The sequence below is a fragment of the Lynx canadensis genome, chromosome D1, assembly GCF_007474595.2.
Source record: "Lynx canadensis isolate LIC74 chromosome D1, mLynCan4.pri.v2, whole genome shotgun sequence".
Classification (NCBI taxonomy): domain Eukaryota; kingdom Metazoa; phylum Chordata; class Mammalia; order Carnivora; family Felidae; genus Lynx; species Lynx canadensis.
Window position 1 is genome coordinate 62850094 of NC_044312.2, and position 19522 is coordinate 62869615.

The 19522-nt window shown below is 37.1% G+C and overlaps 1 protein-coding gene across 1 annotated transcript; it reads left to right on the top strand.

The window, feature by feature from the left end:
- Positions 1-11424: 11424 nt before the first annotated feature.
- On the top strand, positions 11425-19522 carry LOC115526310 (olfactory receptor 52E5-like). Its single transcript, XM_030333754.1, is given in 4 exon segments — positions 11425-11597; positions 11599-12188; positions 12191-12346; positions 19440-19522. Coding segments are annotated over 4 exon segments (1002 nt in total).

Genomic DNA, 19522 nt, shown 5'->3' on the forward strand with positions numbered 1-19522 from the left:
GAGGTAAAAAGGATCAGATCCACCTTTGGAATTGCTAATAAAAGTCAGCAATTATTTTCATGTTGGAAGGGAAATTTCATTTTTCAATCCTGGAATGAGTTCTGATTCTCTTTTTTCTTGGTATATCAGACAGCAGTGAAAACTTTCTTCTGTGAATCCTTTTTCCTGTTGCTTCAAAGGAAGTCTTCCTTGCCTGGATTCTGTGGTACCTTGGGAATTTTCCCTGCCTACTCCTTATCTGAGGGTCTTGCCAAGCCTTAGCCAAGTGGAACTGGATTACAGTGGGAGTGTTTGGCAATTAAAGAAACAAACTTTATACTTAAAGAGATCTGCATATCCCCTAGATGCCTCTCCTGCCTTCTGTTTCAGACATGGCTTTTGTGTTGTGGGGGTTGATTGGGTGGAAGTACATGTTACCCCAGAACTTTGGCTCTTGAGGTTGAAAGCTTTACTCTGGACATTCTTTTTTAAAAAGGTGTTTGTTTGTTTTTTTACATTTATTTTATTTTTGAGAGGCAGAGAGAGACAGAGCACAAGTGGGGAAGGGGCAGAGAGAGAGGGAGACACAGAATCTGAAACAGGCTCCAGGCTCTAAGCTGTCATCACAGAGCCTGATGCAGGGCTCAAACTCACAAACCGTGAGATTGTGACCTGAGCCGAAGTTGGACACTCAACCGACTGAACCACCCAGGCACCCCATTACTCTGGACATTCTTGACACTATTATTTGGCACCTATGGAAGATATGCCATCTTCTGGCTTCTCAAATCCTCCCAGAACCTGTTAAGATTTCCCATCTGTGCAGCCTCTCTGGGTGGCTTTCCTTTTTCATTCTCTCTCTCTCTCTCTCTCTCTCTCTCTTTCCTTTTCTATCTTTCTTTTCCTTCTTTCCTTCCTTCCTACTAAGATTCTTTTTTAAGTTTTTTGTTTGTTTGTTTCTTTGCTTACAATGGAGATTGAGAATTTTTAGGGCTTTTGCAGTGGAGGGGGAGGAGTTGTACTGTTTGAAGTGTTATGTGTTCTTTTCTTCATTATCTTCATCTTCATGACACTGTAATCCTCACATTATCCCATATACCTCCTATAAGGAACCTAGAAATTTCCATCACATTTCTGGCACAATCCCTTCCCAACTCTGTTCTGCCTATTAGGCCTCTATTCTGAGCTGTGGCTGAAATAACTGTCAACAGTTTTCTAGGCATAGAAGCCTTAGGGCTTGACTTTCACAGATAAGTGCATTGAACTATTTTGGGATCGCCTCTTTAATGATGTCATGCATTAGTCCAATGTTTCCAAGGAATATTTTACAGTAGCAAACTGAGACTTCTCTTTTGAGACTTTGAAGTCCATAATTTTTCCAGACATCATTTGAATAACATTCTCAATTGGACTATCCTACTATCTTTTGTGTTGAAATGTATCTTTGGTGAATAATTTATATTGAAATTTAATATTTCTACAGTATTTTCTTTATGTATCATTTTGTCTTTTATTTTTCCAGTTTTGTTGAGATATAATTGACATATAACATTGTATTAGTTTAAGGTATACATCATGATGATTTTATATAGATGTATTGCAAACTGATTACCACAATATGTTTAGTTTATATCCATCAACTCAGATAGTTACAACTCTTGTGACAAGAAACTTTTTTTTTTAGGATGTCTTTTTTTTGGTTGGGGGGGGCAGCACTAGACATCTGGTTCTTGTCTATAGTTGGGAGGTGCATTTCTGCATGCACTTTTGAAGTGTTAGGTTTTGAAAGAGCCTTCTTTGGGGTCTATTATATCACATTTCATAACATGGTCTCATTAAAATATCAAGATATTGAGTTAGCTGAGCTCTGTGTCTTTTGCTTTCATACTTTCCAATCTCTCATTTCCATGTGTCTACCTAATGTGCCAAACACTTTATATACATTCTTATTTTACCTATACATTTGCCCTGAGGAGTTCTCCTGTTGGCCCTAGATGAAGAAACTAAAGCTCACAGAGTCAAATGATTCCCAAGATTACAGCAATTGAGCCAAGATAAATCTATGTCACTTGGGTTCCTGAAACCTGACCTCTTTCCACACTACTGATCCCAACTTTGGCTGTGTAATAGCATAACCTAGTGAGTTACATAAAACTCCTGAGTTACATCCCAATTTTCTCATATCCCCAGCCCAAGCTTGGTATCTGGCACTTAGTAGGCATATTGTAAATATTAATTTGATGCCCAGCATTTTGTGGCAGATAGAAAGCAATCTATAATACATTTGAGTCATAGAATGATCATACATTTATAAAGAAGCATCAGTATAGCTGTTGAGAAGAGATGTGTCCTTATTTAGTGTATTACCACATTTAAAAATCATTTTACTAATTTTATATAGTTGTTTTATTTAAAAATTTTTAACTTAAAATTTGACCACCTTTACCCATTTCCACGAGCACTCCACCCTCCACCTCTGGCAACAACCAATCTGTTTTCTGTATCTATGAGTTGTTGTGTTTTTTTTTCTATTCCACAAATAAGTGAGATCATACAGTATTTGTCTTTCTCTGATATAGATATGTAGAGAGATAGATACAGCCTCAGATGAGACTGGAGCCCTGGCCAACAATTGATTGCCTTCTGTGGAGACTTCTGAAGCAGAAAACCAAACTAAGCCATGCCTCAAGTTCTGACCTATAGAGCTAAGCTTACAATTAAAAAAACTAAAAAAACAGCAAATCAGAAAAATTAAGCCCTAAAAAGATAGAAGACAAGAAATAGTACAAATATAAGCAAAAAACGATAAAACAAAGAATATATATAATAGAAAATATCAACAAGGCTGAAGTTATATTTAGAAAAATGATGAGATAGGGGCACCTGGGTGGCTCAGTCGGTTGGGCGGCTGACTTCGGCTCAGGTCATGATCTCACAGTCCGTGAGTTCAAGCCCCGCATCGGGCTCTGTGCTGACAGCTCAGAGCCTGGAGCCTGTTTCAGATTCTGTGTCTCCCTCTCTCTGACCCTCCCCTGTTCATGCTCTGTCTCTACCTGTCTCAAAAATAAATAAAAAATGTTAAAAAAAAAAAGGAAAAAAAAAGAAAAATGATGAGGTAAACTTTTAGAAAAATAAAAAACACAAATTTAAATTATCTAGTATTTAAAAACAACATTGAAAGTTACAGATATTTTAAAATATAATAAGACTACAGTATGAACCACTATGATAATTAATTTGACAATGACACAGTATAAAAATTCCTTGATAAATACAACTTTCCCCCCAAAATCTGCATTATTCTATATCTGTTAAAGATGATGAAATCATAATTAAAAGAGAAAAGCCTGGGCCTAGTTACCTTCGTGGTAAAGTCTTCTAAAGAGTGAAAGAAGAAATAACATAAATGGTTTCAGAAAACAGAAAAAGAGGGAACACTTTCCAGTATATTTTTTTGAAGTTATCATAAACCTGGCATAAACACTGACAGGAATTACATACAAGAAAATTACAAGCCAACATCTCTCATTAACTTAGATATACAAATTCTAAACAAAATATTTGAAATTGAGCCCAAGAAAACCAAAAATATATTATGAATAAGTGAGGTCTATTATGGGAATCAGAAGTTGCTTTAAACATTGAAAATTGATCTATATCTAATTCACCTCGTTACCCTTAATAATGGAGGGAAAATAAAAATTTCTCAACAGATCTAGGAAAATTATGCAAAAAAAAATTCACCATGAGCTGGTAGTAAAAATAATCTCATAAATGTAAGAATATAAGGGAATTACTTTATCTGTTAAAGGTTATCTTCCTCAAATCTACAGTGAATATCAATCATATGCAGTGGTGAATTAGTAAATGCTTGGAAAAAATGTATAAAGATTGTAAAGAAGTAAATAAGTCATTATTTGCAAATAACTTTCATTCTGTGGATAGAAAAATTGACAAGTATCAATAAATAGAATACTTGAATTTATAAGTAAATTTAGTAAGATCGCTGCATAGACCTTCAATACACAAAAATCAATTGCATTTCCAAACTCTAGAAAAAAATGGAAAATGAAATTCATAAGTCAATACCATTTACAATTGCATCAAAAAATCAAATACCTAGGAATAAAGATGTCCCAAGTTGTTTGCATTGAAACTAGAATACGTTGAGAAAAAATAAAGAAAACTTAAATAAATCGAGATATATTATGTATGTGGATTAGAAGTTTCAGTGATGCAATGGTGTTAATTTTCTCCAAATTGATATATAGATTTAATGAAATTCCAATAAAAATTTCAACAGATATTTTTGCATAAACTGGCAAGCTGATTTTCAAATGCACAAGGTAACACAAAGAATCTCACAAATAAGACTTATATGACTACACACTTCAAGAATTTTTATGAAACTGCCTAATTAAGATAGTGTGATATTTGTAAATAAACCAATTGATCAGAATGGGTAGTACAAGAAAAAACACATGATTATATTGTGATCTGATTTATGACAAATATGATATTGCAAGGAATTTCTTTTTCAATATATGGTGTTGGAGCAATAGATATCTGGATGCTACTGATTTTGATTCTGAAGGCCATTTCCCTAGTTTTTGCATTCCACCCAGGGTGATGGTTAATTTTATATGTCAATTTGATTGGGCTATCAGGTGTTTGGTTAAACATTATTTCTTTGTGTATCTGAGTGTGTTTCTGAAAGATGTTAGCATTTGGGGTGCCTGGGTGACTCAGTTGGTTGAGTGTCCTACTCTTAATTTTGGCTTGAGTCATGGTCTCACAGTTTGTGGGATCTAGAGCCTCCGTGGAATTCTCTCTTCCTCTCTCTATCTGCCCCTCTCCTGCATCTCTCTGTCTCTGTCTCTGGCTCTCTCAAAATAAATAAATAAATAACATTAAGGGGCGCCTGGGTGGCGCAGTCAGTTAAGCGTCCGACTTCAGCCAGGTCACGATCTCGCGGTCCGTGAGTTCGAGCCCCACGTCAGGCTTTGGGCTGATGGCTCAGAGCCTGGAGCCTGTTTCCGATTCTGTGTCTCCCTTTCTCTCTGCCCCTCCCCCGTTCATGCTCTGTCTCTCTCTGTCCCAAAAATAAATAAATGTTGAAAAATAAATAAATAAATAACATTAAAATAAAATGAAAGCAGTTAGCATTTGATTTGGGAGATTGAGTAAAGCAGCTTGTTTTCCCCAATGTGGGTGGACCTCATTCAATCCATTGAGAACTTGAATAGAACAAAAAGGTAAAAGGAGACCTCTCTCTCTCTCTCTCTCTCTCTCTCTCCCCCTCCCTCCCTTCCCCTCCCTGCCTGTCTGCCTGAGCTGGACATCAGTCTTCTCCTACTCTTAGACTGGGACTTATACCATCAGAGGTTTTGATTCTCTGGCCTTTAGAGTTGGACCTGAAATTTACCACTGGCCTTCTGCATACTATTAATATGATCATTGGGCTAGAACTCATCATAGATATTTAAGACATCACATGATAGTAAACTGCCTAACTAGCAACCTCTGCTTCATTGTTATTATCATAGTTTGTGGCACAAATGCGAAGAACAAATCTGCACAAATAACCTGTGAATAAAGGGGAATACTCTGAAGTATTCATTAGAAAGAGTGCTGGGTGAGGAATTCAGTAGTCTTTGACTTTAGTTTCTTTTCTGGCACTGATTGCTGTGACCTAATTCTGTCTCTTGATTTTTCTGAGTTTTATTTCCTATTAAATGGTAAATGGCTTCTATTTCTGATATCCCAGAGTCTACTGCAGAGACTTGTAAAAATGATGAAATGATTTATAAAATAAGTCAGAACTCTTTATTGCATTTTGACCACTATGTGTTGCTCTCATGAAGTGACCTCAACCAGTGTCATCTTGGGCAGTATAAAGCCCACAAACAATGCGAAACCATGACTGGACTACTGAACCAAACTAACCCCAAGGAAAGAGTCAGCTTTAGCTTGGCAATGCAGGGACTCCTTTTTCTCATCCTCCAAGCTCTTGGGAGCCCCAGGGAACAAATGCAACTGGGAAGTATAAAAGTATCACTAAAATTCTTACTATAAATATTACTCCACAAACCCTAGAGGTTGTAGCATCCAAACAGTGACCCTTTTGGAGATGGCAGAGCTACTAAAACTCTGGTGAGTTGGCTCCCCATGGTATAATGGAGTTTCTATAATGGTAGAAACTAAGAGCAGAGAAAAAAGGACAGAAGAAGAGATCGTGGAAAGAGTAAGATGACTTAGAAGCATTTATTACAAAGTCCTTGAAAGAAGGAAAAGGGATAAAGGAAATTATTCTCAATGGATGTTTAAAATAGGAGAGAGGAGGGGCGCCTGGGTGGCGCAGTCGGTTAAGCGTCCGACTTCAGCCAGGTCACGATCTCGCGGTCCGGGAGTTCGAGCCCCGCGTCGGGCTCTGGGCTGATGGCTCAGAGCCTGGAGCCTGTTTCCGATTCTGTGTCTCCCTCTCTCTCTGCCCCTCCCCCGTTCATGCTCTGTCTCTCTCTGTCCGAAAAATAAATAAACGTTGAAAAAAAAAATTTAAAAAAAAAAAAATAAAAAAATAAAAAAAAATAAATAAAATAGGAGAGAGGGGTGCCTGGGTGGCTCAGTCGGCTGAGCATCTGACTTTGGCTCAGATCATGATCTCACAGCTCTGAGTTTGGGTGCCATGTCAGGCTCTGTGCTGACGGCTCAGAGCCCAGAGCCCGGAGCCTGCTTCAGATTCTGTGTCTCCCGCTCTCTCTGCCCTTCCCCCCACTCGTGCCATGTCTCTGTCTCTCAAAAATAAATAAACATTAAAAAATTTAAAAAAATAAAATAAAATAGGAGAGAATGGCATAGAGCATCCCAACTGTTATGAAAACCTAGGATGTGTCCATCTGTTTTACCCTACACCCAACGACTAAGGATAATGTAACTCTTATTTTCTTTATTCTCACCCCACCCTCTCTCTCACACACACTCCAGAGTGGAATTGCCAACCATAATCCTATGTTTTTCATCATCACTTGGTGAACCATAAAATATTGGTACACCACCTCCAGAAAAACAATAAATTAGGATATCTATTGCTAATTCTTGTTTTTATAGTTTTTCCTCTTCATTCTTCCATCCATATATACAATGCAGACGACATGTGTCAAACACACTAATTACTCCCAAATGTATATAATCAGCTATGTCCTTTTTCTGAGCTTCAGGCATATATATCTAATTGTCTTTTTGACAAGTCTACTGGATATTTATTTCCTTTGGTAAATATCTAAGAATTAAGGTGCTGAATAATAGTGAACATGTATTTTTAACTTCATAAGAAACAGGACAAGTGTTTTCTAAAGTCATTGTACATTTCACATACTTATTAGCAATGAATGAGAGTTTCTGTTATTTCACATCCTCTTCAACCAAAGATAATGTGAATCATTTTTACTTTAGCCATTCCAGGAGTGTCAAATGGAATCACTTTGGATATTAATTTTCATTTCCCTGGTAACTAATGATGTTTTATTTGCTATTGAACATTTGTTGTCTTATATTAAACGTTTTCCCTATTAGGTTTTTTCCTTTTTAAATTGATGTGTTTCTATTCTTATTGTTGATTTTTAATTCTACTTAATTTTATTTCCATAATTATTATTATCTAGAGTCATTTAATTATTTTTACATGCTTATTGTTTTCCTTGCTAACTTAGAATATAAGCATTACAAAAATAGAACTGTTTCTTTATCATCAGCATATACCATAGCTATTCCTACCTCTAATAACAACAGCTACAAAGTAAATAAGTATTAAGTAAATAAATACTTGAAACATTTATGTCTCAAAAGCACATAGAGTACCCGAGGCATCCAGTCTTTCTATTATAATAACTTTGTGTTCTCCTAAGAATTAAAATTTTAGCGGCCTAATTTCATGGATTTCTTATCATCACAACTTAAGGATATGCAGTAAATTCTTTTAAATTATTTTAATATTGAATTATAATTTAATTGCTTATTTGATGTTTGAAAAAAATGTTTTCAATGTTTATTTATTTTGGAGACAGAGAGAGGGAGACACAGTGCAAGTGGGGGAGGGGCAAAGAATTTGAGGCAGGCTCCAGGGTCCAGGTTCCAAGCTGTCAGCACAGCACAACGTGGGGCTCAAACCCATTAGACATGAGATCATGACCTGAGCAGAAGTCAGATGCTCAACCAACTGAGCCACCCAGGTACACCCAAAACAATATTTTCAATTTTGTTCACTCTACACTTTCCAAACATGTTTATCCCCCACCACCCCTAACCACTCAATTTTGGTATCATTCATTAACAATTGCTACTATTTAAAAGCTTTCCTGCTGCACTGTAGATTTTCATTTCTGAGGCTTTGCTAAACATCACTTAGGTAGAAAGTGAGTAATCCAAATAGAAATGAGTGACAGAGTGACATCAGTAAGACTAATTTCTATGTAGCTTACAAAAAAAATGCATGCAAAAACTCCATTCATCACCAAGTGCATGGTCCAAAGCTATAACATGAGGGGCATGCTTAGAAACAGCAGGGTGTACTGACAGCCTTCCCAAAAAAGGCAAAATTGGTTAGGTATTTATTCAATCTTTAGAGCTTTTTATAAACTTAATTTGTACAAAGTCATCAACACTGTAAAGCTTAGAAGGAGTAGTTCTGCCATTCTGTGCCCAATGCTGTGTTGAGCACTGGATATTGGTCATAATAGCTGAGATCATTGTCTGTGAAGCATTAGCATGCTTCAAGCCAATTGAAAAGGACCAACTTGTCTCTCATTTCAAAATTCTAGGCTTACTGAAATCTGGCTCTTTGTACACAGTCACCATTTTTGCTAGATGAATATTTTCATCAGTGGCAATTCTGATGCTCCCTAATCATTTGTATGAAAATAAGATTTTTAACAATTTCATCTCAGAAAACAACTAAACAAGCCGAATCCATAGAAGCACACCTGCATTAAAGGGAGTGCTTATTTAATCACAGTAAGTATGCTCTCAATATCTAGGTATGGGCTAATATATGATCTATTAATATATGATCTATTAATATATGATCTATCTTTCCTGTGTTTATATGATTACATATAAATCATAAATTTATATGATTGCCCAACTGTGGGACATTCTTTTGTTATTTTTGTAACTAGGCACAATTAAGAAACACTCAAGCCTTGCTTTCCTGAATATTGTTACACCCCATTTACGTGTCTTTAGATATCTCTGTTCTGATCATAGCATTTATTGTATTATTTAACTCTCGTATGACAACATTATTCCCCCTTTCAAATCTTATGCTTTGATAAGAAAAACACCTCTGGAAGGGATTTCTTAAATTTAACTTTGGGTTTATTTCATACTAAAAGTAATAAAATAAGAGCAACTACCAGTGTTTATAGAGGGCAAATAAACACTGAGAAAAGGAAGTGAAATAAACCAATTTGCCTTGGGTAATCATGAATAATCATCTAAATGTTTTAAATCTCAGGTGTGATTAGATTTTATTTCAACATACAAAACAAAGCATTTAAGCCCATAAAAATTAGATCACCTTTTTTTAAGTTTATTTATTTATTTTAAGAAAGAGAGAGAGAATGAATGAATGAATGAAGGAATGGGAGAGGAGCAGAGACAGAGGGAGAGAGAATCCCAAGCAGGCTTCACAATGGAGCCAGATGTGGGGCTCAAACTCATGAACCATGAGATCATGACTTGAGCCAAAATCAATAGTCAACACCTAACAGACTGAGCCACCCAGGCACACTAAACTGATTTTAGGAGTATGTATGTCAATGAGAAGTAAACTCCTTCTTCTGATGTAGCAACCTAAGGAAATCTACTGAGAAACAAATTCGCACCTATGATGGAGGGAAAGTAGGAAAAGTACTATAAGAAGTTTGACGCTGCTGTTATCTTGTGTTCTGCTTATTTAGATGACACTTTGGGACTGAGTCTGACTTCTCTGACTTTCCATTAAACAAATAATTGAACTGCTGGGGGTGAAGAATATCAGCTAAGACATACTCTAAGAGGAGACACAACCATAATTGTCCTGTAATGACATCCACTCCAAGGAAGAACACTCAGACATTGAGGTCAAAGGGGGGATTTGGATGACATGAATGATGTGGGTAGTTGACATTGCCACACTCTCCTTTTACTGAGTAGGCACAATAAAACAGGCTCTTTTAAAACCCCAGTGTTGAATTCTTATTCAGATCTCAGCTTGTAATAGTAGCTTAGAAAGGAAAGGAATATAGCAGATATGCTACACAGAATAATGCCCACACTAAAATATGTCCATGCCTTAGTCCCACAGACAATATTTAACCTGCTATATTATTTTGTTTGATTTAGTCAATATTATACAATATATTTTAACACAGTTATACAGGCAGGTGCACAAATAGAGAAGATTCATGAATCCCCATGTAACGTATTTATGAGATTATTTTTCCTGAAGACGTTTGATTTGACATCTTTGAGAATGGCTCTTGTCTCTACCTCTTTCTTCTTTAGTTACCTGAGGGGGCTTTGAAGATACAGACATTCATTTACTATTGTGATATTCTCCCCAGTATGACTCTCCAGAGATTAAATATTATGAACATGGGGAAAAAATATGATAGTTTTAATCACAACATGAATCCTATGGTTCCTACAGGCAAATGCATAGATTTTTGGTACTTTATAAACTCACTGAAGCCCTAAAACTGAGTTTCAACAATAGTGGGAACTTAACTGATATTCTGCCTATTGAGAATTGCTACTTGATTCAATACGAACTTCATATCTATTTATTTCAGGACTGATGTCAACACCTACTCTCATAAACTAAAGCAAACAAAAATCACTCCCATTATGTACTCTATCTCACTGAATAGCAGCAATATTTGCTCATTTGCCTAACACAGAATTCTGGAAATTAAACGTGACCTATTGCTTTCTTTCATCCCCCAAATCACATCAAATACTGTTCTCTGTCAATTTACTATATACTCCTTCACCTCTCCATCTCCATTATCATTTATTTAGATCAGGCTAGCATCATCGTTCACCCTACTTGCATCAAACTCCAATTGCCCCTGCAGCCCATTCTCCATTGTAACATTACAGAAGTTCCTCTAAAATGTAAGCACATCATTTTACATCATTACAATGATGTAATTTTACATCATTCTTAAGACTATTTGCAGAGTATCAAATTTGGGATGTACCTTGGACAGAAAAACAAGATGTCCAGAATCTGGTGAGTTCTGTATTTGGGAGCTTTTAAAATCATTTATCACTTTTCACTCCAGGGTCTTCTACTAAGGATTAAGGTGGAGAATTAATTCCATGTCTCTCCGTGGCCTGAAAGAATGACATGAATGAGATCGGAGTCCTGACACAATGTGAAAAAACTTACCAGCAACCATGAAGATGGCCTATCATAATACTACTCAATCCCATCCTTCTTCCTTTGTCCTGCTGGGGATTCCAGGCCTGGAAATTTTTCACATCTGGGTTGGTTTCCCCTTTTGTATTGTATATCTGATTGCACTCCTGGGGAATGTTATAATCCTCTTTATAATTCAGACTGAGCCTAGTCTCCATGTTTTACTTCCTGGCAATGTTGGCCTTCACTGACCTAAGCCTGTCCTCTGCCACTATTCCCAAGATGCTGGGCATCTTTTGGTTCAATTTCAGGGAAATTCTTTTTGGTGCCTGCCTTGCACAGATGTTTATGACTCATCTGTGCACTGGCCTCAAGTCTGGGATACTGACAGTCATGGCCATAGATCGCTATGTTGCCACCTGCAATCTCCTGAGATATACCATGACTCTCAAAAACAAGGTGGTGACCATTCTTAGTATAGTCATGATCATGAGATCTTTAATCTTTGTTATTCCTTTTGTTTTCCTCATCTTGCTGTTGTCATCCTGTGGTGCCCATATCATCCCCCACACTTACTGTGAGCACATGGGCATTGACCGTCTTTCCTGTACCAGTATCAGGACCAATAATTTACTTGGTATGGTTGCTTTTTCTGTGGGATTAATTGACCTTATTGTAATTGGGTTTTTGTACATGAAAATACTCTATACAGTCTTTTGTTTACCATCGTGGAATGCCCGATTCAAAGCTCTCAACACCTGTGGCTCCCACATCTGTGTCATGCTTATCTTCTACATCCCAGCATTTTTCCCTTTCTGACCCACCGCTTTGGTCATAGCATCCTTGGATATATTCATATATTTCTTGCCAATCTACATATGGTTGTACCACCTGCACTCAACCCTGTTATCTATGGGGTTGGGAAAAAGCAGATTCAGGAGCAAGTCTTAAGAATTCTTAACCCTAAATATGTTTGATCCTCAACTTCCCAAGTCTTGATGAAATATATGATATACATAAATATATATACATGGTTTTTGTGTGTGTGTATAGTATACGTGTGTGTGTGTGTGTGTAGTGATTGGATTCAGCTAGAAGGAAAAACCAAGGCCCAGTGCAGAGCTTATATTCTAAACACTATCAAATACTATTGTATTATACCTGTGCTTTAACCCCTATGGACTTTCTAAGCCAACTTGACAAAATCATCTCCACTGACATCACTAATTATGTTCTTGCCCTCACCACATGTCATGACCACTGTTCCACTATATGGCTATATTGTATGTATGTTATTCAACCTTACTCTTCACAACTGACTAAACTTGCCAAAGGCTGCCATAAGTTGGCATGATGTTATTAGATTTCTATAAGATGATTCTGGATTCTGAAATCTAACAGAATTAATCAGTTCACAAAAAGAAGTTCTGTGAAACTTTCTAAAAGAAAACAGCTAGACTTTATCTTATTTTTCCTTCTCTTACCCTATGTTCATCTGTTTTGTTTCTTAAATTCCACATATGAGTGAAATCATATATTTGTCTTTCTCTAATTGACTTATTTCACTAAGCATAATATATTCCAGTTCTATACACATTGTTTCAAGTAGCAAGATTTCACTCTTTTTGATCACCAAGTAATATTCCATTGTATATACATATATATATATATATATATATATATATATATATATGGAATATTATACACAAACACACACACACACACACACACACACACACACACACACATCACCTCTTCTTTATCCATTCACCAGTCAATGGACATTGGGCTCTTCTTAATTTGGCTATTGTTGACAATTCTGCTATAAACTTTGGGGTGCAAGTGCCTCTTTGAATCAGCACTTTTGTATCCTTTGGATAAATACCTAGTAGTGCAATTGCTGGGACATAGAGTTTTATTTTTAATTTTTTTAAAGAACTTCCATGATGTTTTTCAGAGTGGCTGCACCAGTTTGCATTCCCACCAACAATGCAAGAGGGTTCCCATTTCTTTGCATCCTTGCCAACATCTCTTGTTGCCTGAGTTGTTCATTTTAGCCATTCTGACAGGTGTGAGGTGGTTATCTCATTGTGGTTTTGGTATGTATTTCTCTGATGATTAGCAAAGTTGAACATCTTTTCATGTGTCTGTTAGCCATCTGGATGTCTTCTTTCGAAAAGTGTTCATGTCTTCTGCCCATTTCTTAACTAGATTTTTGTTTTTTGGGTGTTGAGTTAGATAAATTCCATATAGATTTTTAATACTAACCTTTTATCAGATATGTTGTTTGAGAATATCTTCTCCCATTCCGTATGCTGCTTTTAGTTTTGTTGATTGTTTCCTTAACTGTATAGAAACATTTTATCTTGATGAAGTCCCAACAGTTCATGTTTGTTTTTGTTTCTCTTGGCCTCAGTGATGTGTCTAGTAAGAAGTTGCTCCAGCTGAGGTCAGAGAGGTTGCTGACTGTTTTATCCTGTAGGATTCTGATGGTTTCCTATCTCACATTTAGGTCTTTGATCCATTTTGAATTTATTTTTGTGTATGGTGTCAGAAAAGGGTAGAGTTTCATTCTTCTACATGTCACCATTCAGTTTTCCCAACACCATTTGTTGGAGAGATTGTCTTTTTTCCATTGGATATCCTTTCCTACTTTGTTGAAGAGGAGTTGACCATATAATTGTAGGTCCATTTCTGGGTTTTCTATTCTGTTCTATTGATCTATGTGTCTGTTTTTTGTGCCAGTACCATGCTGTTTTGATAACTACAGCTTTGTAATACAGCTTGAAATATGGAATCATGATGCCTCCAGTTTTGTTTTTCTTGCTTCTTGATATAGGCATGAATTACAATATACTTCCCTCTTAGGACTGCCTTTGCTGCATCCCAGAGGTTTTGGACTTGCTGTTTTTTGTTTTTTTTTTTTTTCATTTGCTTCCATATATTTTTTTTAATTTCTTCTTTAATTTTCTGGTTAACCCATTAATTCTTTATTAGGATGTTTTTTTAACTTCCATATATTTGAGGGCTTTCCAAATTCTTTCTTGTGATTGACCAATTCTCATAGCATCATGATTGGAAAATATGTATGGTACGATCTCAATCATTTTATAATTGTTCAAGGCTGATCTGTGACCCAGTATGTGATCTCTTCTGGAGAATGTTCCATATGTACTTGAGAAGAATGCATATTCTGCTGCCTTAAGATGGAATGTTCTGAATATATCAGTTAAGTCCATCTGGTACAGCGTGTCATTCAAAGCCATTATTTGCTTGTTGATTTTCTGCTTAGGTGATTTGTCCCTTGCTGTAAGTGGGGTGTTAAAGTCCTCTACTATTATTATATTTTTATCAATGAGTTTCTTTATGTTTCTTATTAATTGATTTATATTATTGATTTCTTCCAAGTTTGGGGCATAAATATTCACAATTGTTAGATCTTCTTGATGGATAGACAGATCCCTTAATTCTGATACAATGCCCTTCTTCACTTTTGTTACAGTCTTTGTTTTAAAATCTACGTTGCCTGATACAAGCATGGCTACTCCAGCTTTCTTTTGATGTCCATTAGCATGACAGTACTCTATCCCCTTACTTTTACTCTGTGGTTGTCTTTACGTTTAAAATGAGTCTCTTGTAGGCAGCATATAGACAGATCTTTTTTTTTAACCATTCTGTTAACCTATGTCTTTTTATTGGAGCATTTAGTCCATTTACAATCAGTGATTATTGGAAGATATGAATTTAGTGCCATTGTGTTGCCTGTAGAGTTGGTGTTTCTGGTGATGGTCTCTGGTCCTTTCTAGTTGTTGTTGCTTTGATATTTTTTGTTTGTTTGTTTGTTTGTTTGTTTGTTTTCTCCACTTAGCAATACCCCCTTAAAATTTCTTGCAGGGCTGGTTTAGTGGTCATGAACTCCTTTAGTTTCTGTTTGTCTGGGAAACTCTTTATCTCCTTCTGTTCTGAATGACAATCTTGCTGGATAAAGAATTCTTAAGAAATAAATAAATAATAAAATAAGGATTATTATTATTATTATTGGCTGCATATTTTTCTGATTCAACACATGGAATGTTCCCTGCCACTCCTTTCTGGCCTGCCATGTTTCTGTGGATAGATCTGCTGCTATGATCTGTCTTCCCTTGTAGGTTAAGGACTTCTTTTCCCTTGCTGCTTTCAGGATTCTTTTCTTGTCTGTGTATTTTATGAATTTGACTATGATATGCCTTGGTGATGGTTGGCTTTCATTGAATTTAATGGGAGTTATCTGTGCTTCCTGGATTTTGATGTCTGTGTCCTTCCTCAGATTAGGGAAGTTTTTAGCTATAATGTGTTTTAATAAACCTTCTGTCCCTCTTTCTCTGTTTTCATCTTCTGGGACTCCTATGATGTGACTATTAGTACATTTTAATAAGTCACTGAGTTCCCTAAGTCTGATTCCATGACCTTTATTTTCCCTCTTTTTTCCAGCTACATTATTTTCCATAATTTTATGTTCTGTATCACTGGTTCACTTCTCTGCTTCATCCATCTTCATTTTTATGGCCTCCATTTGGGATTGCATCTCAGTTACAGCATGTTTAATTTTGGCCTGACTAGATATTAGTTCTTTTATCTCTGCAGTAAGGGATTCTCTAGTGTATTCTATGCTTTTTTCAAGCCTACCTAATATCCTTAATATTGTTTAAAATTCTAATTTAGGCTTATATATCTTACTTATATCTGCATTTATTAAATCTCTGGTCATCATTTCTTCCAGTTCTTTCTTTTGGGGTGGATTCCTCCTTCTTGTCATTTTGGAGAGAAAGGGAAAAAAGCAAAATAAAACAAAATAAAAATTTTTTAATTGAAGAAAAATTTTAAAAATAAAAGAAAATACATAGCTAGATCTTAGCTCTGTTTTATTTTGCTTGTTACAAGAAGCTTGATAGAAAAAAGGTAGAAAGAAAGAAAAGAAAAAGAAGAAAAAATTAAAATTTAAAAAATATGTAAAAATAAAAAATAATTTAAAAATTTTTTAAATAAAAAATAAATAAAATATTAAAAATTGCTCTTTTTGTATCGAACAAAACAAAGACAAAAATAAAAACAAATGCCAAATGACACAAGATACTTTTTCTTCTAGAGCTGAAGCTCTACAACACTCTACGATCAGTAGACTTGGTGTAGGCAAAGGTTTGTGCTGGTCTTCTGGGGGACATGCATGTTCTGATTCTTAGATGCAATTGCCCTAGTGGAGATGTGCCTGCAGGGTGCAGGGGGGTGGGACCTGGTGTAGCAGCTCCGTTCTCCATTGGTGGTGCTGTTTAGCTCACTGAGGTGGATCAAGCTGGAGGGTGCAGGGAGAAAATGGCTTAAGAGGATGCATGCTCCCCCTCTTCAGTAAGCTGTCACAGATGCTCAGTGATGAGCCCATGTCCCTAGTTTCTGTCAGATCCCCACCTCACCTCATCTGTGTCTGAGCTGTCTGCCTACCAAATGGCACAGTACTTCTGTGTTTTATCTCAGGTATGACTGTGTTTCAAAACCCCACACTTCAGAGGCCCGCACAGCACAGAACTGCACTCGTCATCTAGGAGAGGGGCTCTCTGCATTGTATCCAGTGACAACTTGTCACAGAAGACAGCCACATGACCACACAGACGGTCAGTTTACGGTAAATTGCAACACACAACTGGGGCAAGGGATTGCTGCCTTCAACCAGCATCTTTTTTCCTAAAATGGTGAGTGGCACATCTCGATGGTGCTCACAAGGTCCTGTGTCCATGGAGAGGCTGCATCACTTATCCTGAAAGCACTCCCAGCAGGGGAACTGCTTCTCTCTGTTTGACCCTAGGGATCCTCAGGCTGCCTACTGCAGGGCTCAGGTCTACTCTCCCACTGCTAAGTTTCCCAGGTGCAAACCTGATAATTTTGCAGGCCTCCAAAACTTCAGAATCTGTGTTCCGCTGTTTATAGAAAATTGGAAGTACACTAACCCTCTCCTTTTTCCCTGTCAAAGGTTTTGGGGAGTAGTTTTCTTGTGCTGTCCCCTGAGTGTGTTTTCACCTTTTTTTCCCCAGTGCTTTTTCTCTCTCTCCTCCTCATGTGCTACTCCCACATCAGTCAGGGTTCCTTTGCCTGGGGAGTGCTCCCAGCTCTTTTCTCTCACAAATTCTACACAGTTCCTACCTTCTGTGGGTCATTTTTCTGATTTGTAGATGTACAGCCTTGTTCTCTAAGACTTCTGATCAATTTCTTGGGTGTTCAGAATGATTTGATAATTATCTAGCTGTATTTGAGGGAGGAAGCAAACTTATGGTTGCCATCCTCTCCTCTGCCATCTCCTCTGCCATCTTACCTCCAAAAAATTTCAGTAACATCTAAAATTAATATTATTCTCTTAAGTCTAACCTCTGATGTTTCTTAGGTGCTCCCTAGTGATTTACATACTTCAATACCTATAGAGGTAACAATTGAATCCAATGAGACCTCACTGATATCTCAAATATCTTTACAGCATACATGCAGGGATCTTATGTAACATAACTTGCTTCTAGTATCATTATTAAAGCTATGTCCACCAGGATAAATCAGGACAAGACTGTGGTAGCAGACAGATACAAGTGATAATTCAAAGAACTGGAAAGATATTGCCATAACTTTTATCCATCATTATTTGAAAACTGTTTCTCAAATTTTTAATCCCCCAATACTTTTGGTCCTGCCCAAACCAGGAATCTAGCATGCTTCCACAGCCAGAGGGCACTCCCAGGCAGAGTCCCAGGTGTCTGCAGAACAGTGTTGGTGTGTAATGAAAGCGCAGGGCACCGACCATGTCTGCATTAGTTTACCCCTGTGCTGGTCAGATATTCCCATTCCCTATGCAAGTTAGCTCTGTCCTGCCACTGGTTCTTCTAGATAATGCCTGTTACAATTTCTAAAGAGGAATTTAAGATATTCCTGCTACTGCAGTTGGCCCAGAAACTATAAATCATGTACTTCATCTCCCTCCTTTACCAGTCATTCTAGATATCTCTCACATACAATCAAAGTTTCTAGAAGTCATGACTTCTAGCTGCCTGGTTGTTCATTGCCCCTCTTCTCTGACACATGCTCTGAGGTGGGCATTAATGTGAACTGTGAAGATCTGCATGCTTTGTGCCAAAACCCATTAGGGTATTCATATACTTTTTGCCTCTGATTTTCAAATGTTACTAATCCTCTCTTTATACCAAGTCGATGACCAGATGTACTGCTCAGAGCACTGTCTCCATCTTTGCAGTTAACCCATGATTGAGGCTGCAATGAGGTAACAGTCCATTTCTACCTTGCACATCATGAGCTAACTCACTCATTCATACACCCAAGCTTCTTCCTCCCCTTTTATCTAATCAAAGGGAGCTTTCTTGAAGCCACAGGTGTTAGGAGAGGGAAGGACATTCATGTAAATTAGATAAGCCAAATAAGCTCTGAGACAAAAGCTAGCATAATTTGTGCCCTCTGTAGTTGCTCTAGGCAACTCCAAAAATATTATTCTCTTAATAGAATGGATTGCTGCTCTGCCTGTACAAGTTGATTATTTCTTGCCTCAGACAGTTGGAGCTGTGTTTTGAATTGTGACTAGCTCTCTGAAGAAGTCTTTGCTGCAAACTTTATGGGTTTATCCTGGGACCCTTATATTATGACTTGTCAGAGTCCACATAGATTCTTTACCTACCATTAATACCATTGTATCTCCGAAACACAACTGTATCTCCAAAATCCTATGGTCTGAGAAGTGGGGCTGCTTGAACTTCAGCCTAAATGTGCTGCAGAGTTCTGTCTTGCTCTTGGCCCCAGTAAATATTGTGAGCCTTCAAAAAAAATTGTTAACCTTCAATGTCACCTGTTGAACAGATCATGGATCATATCAGAATTCTCAATGGTGTTACATGTTGTCTCCAATATCCGAAAAGGCTTCTTTCTTAGTGATAAGAGGTGAAAGATACAATAGTTTGTTCCTATAGATGATGGTGATGCCTGAGCATGCTCCTAACCAATGGAAATGTAAAAACATCCTGACTAAGGCAACCTCCTGAATCTTTTTGGCATTTCTCTTCTACCCTGTCATGTGCATGTGTCTTATCAGATAATCTAGGGTTCTTGACATTTTCTGTGTAA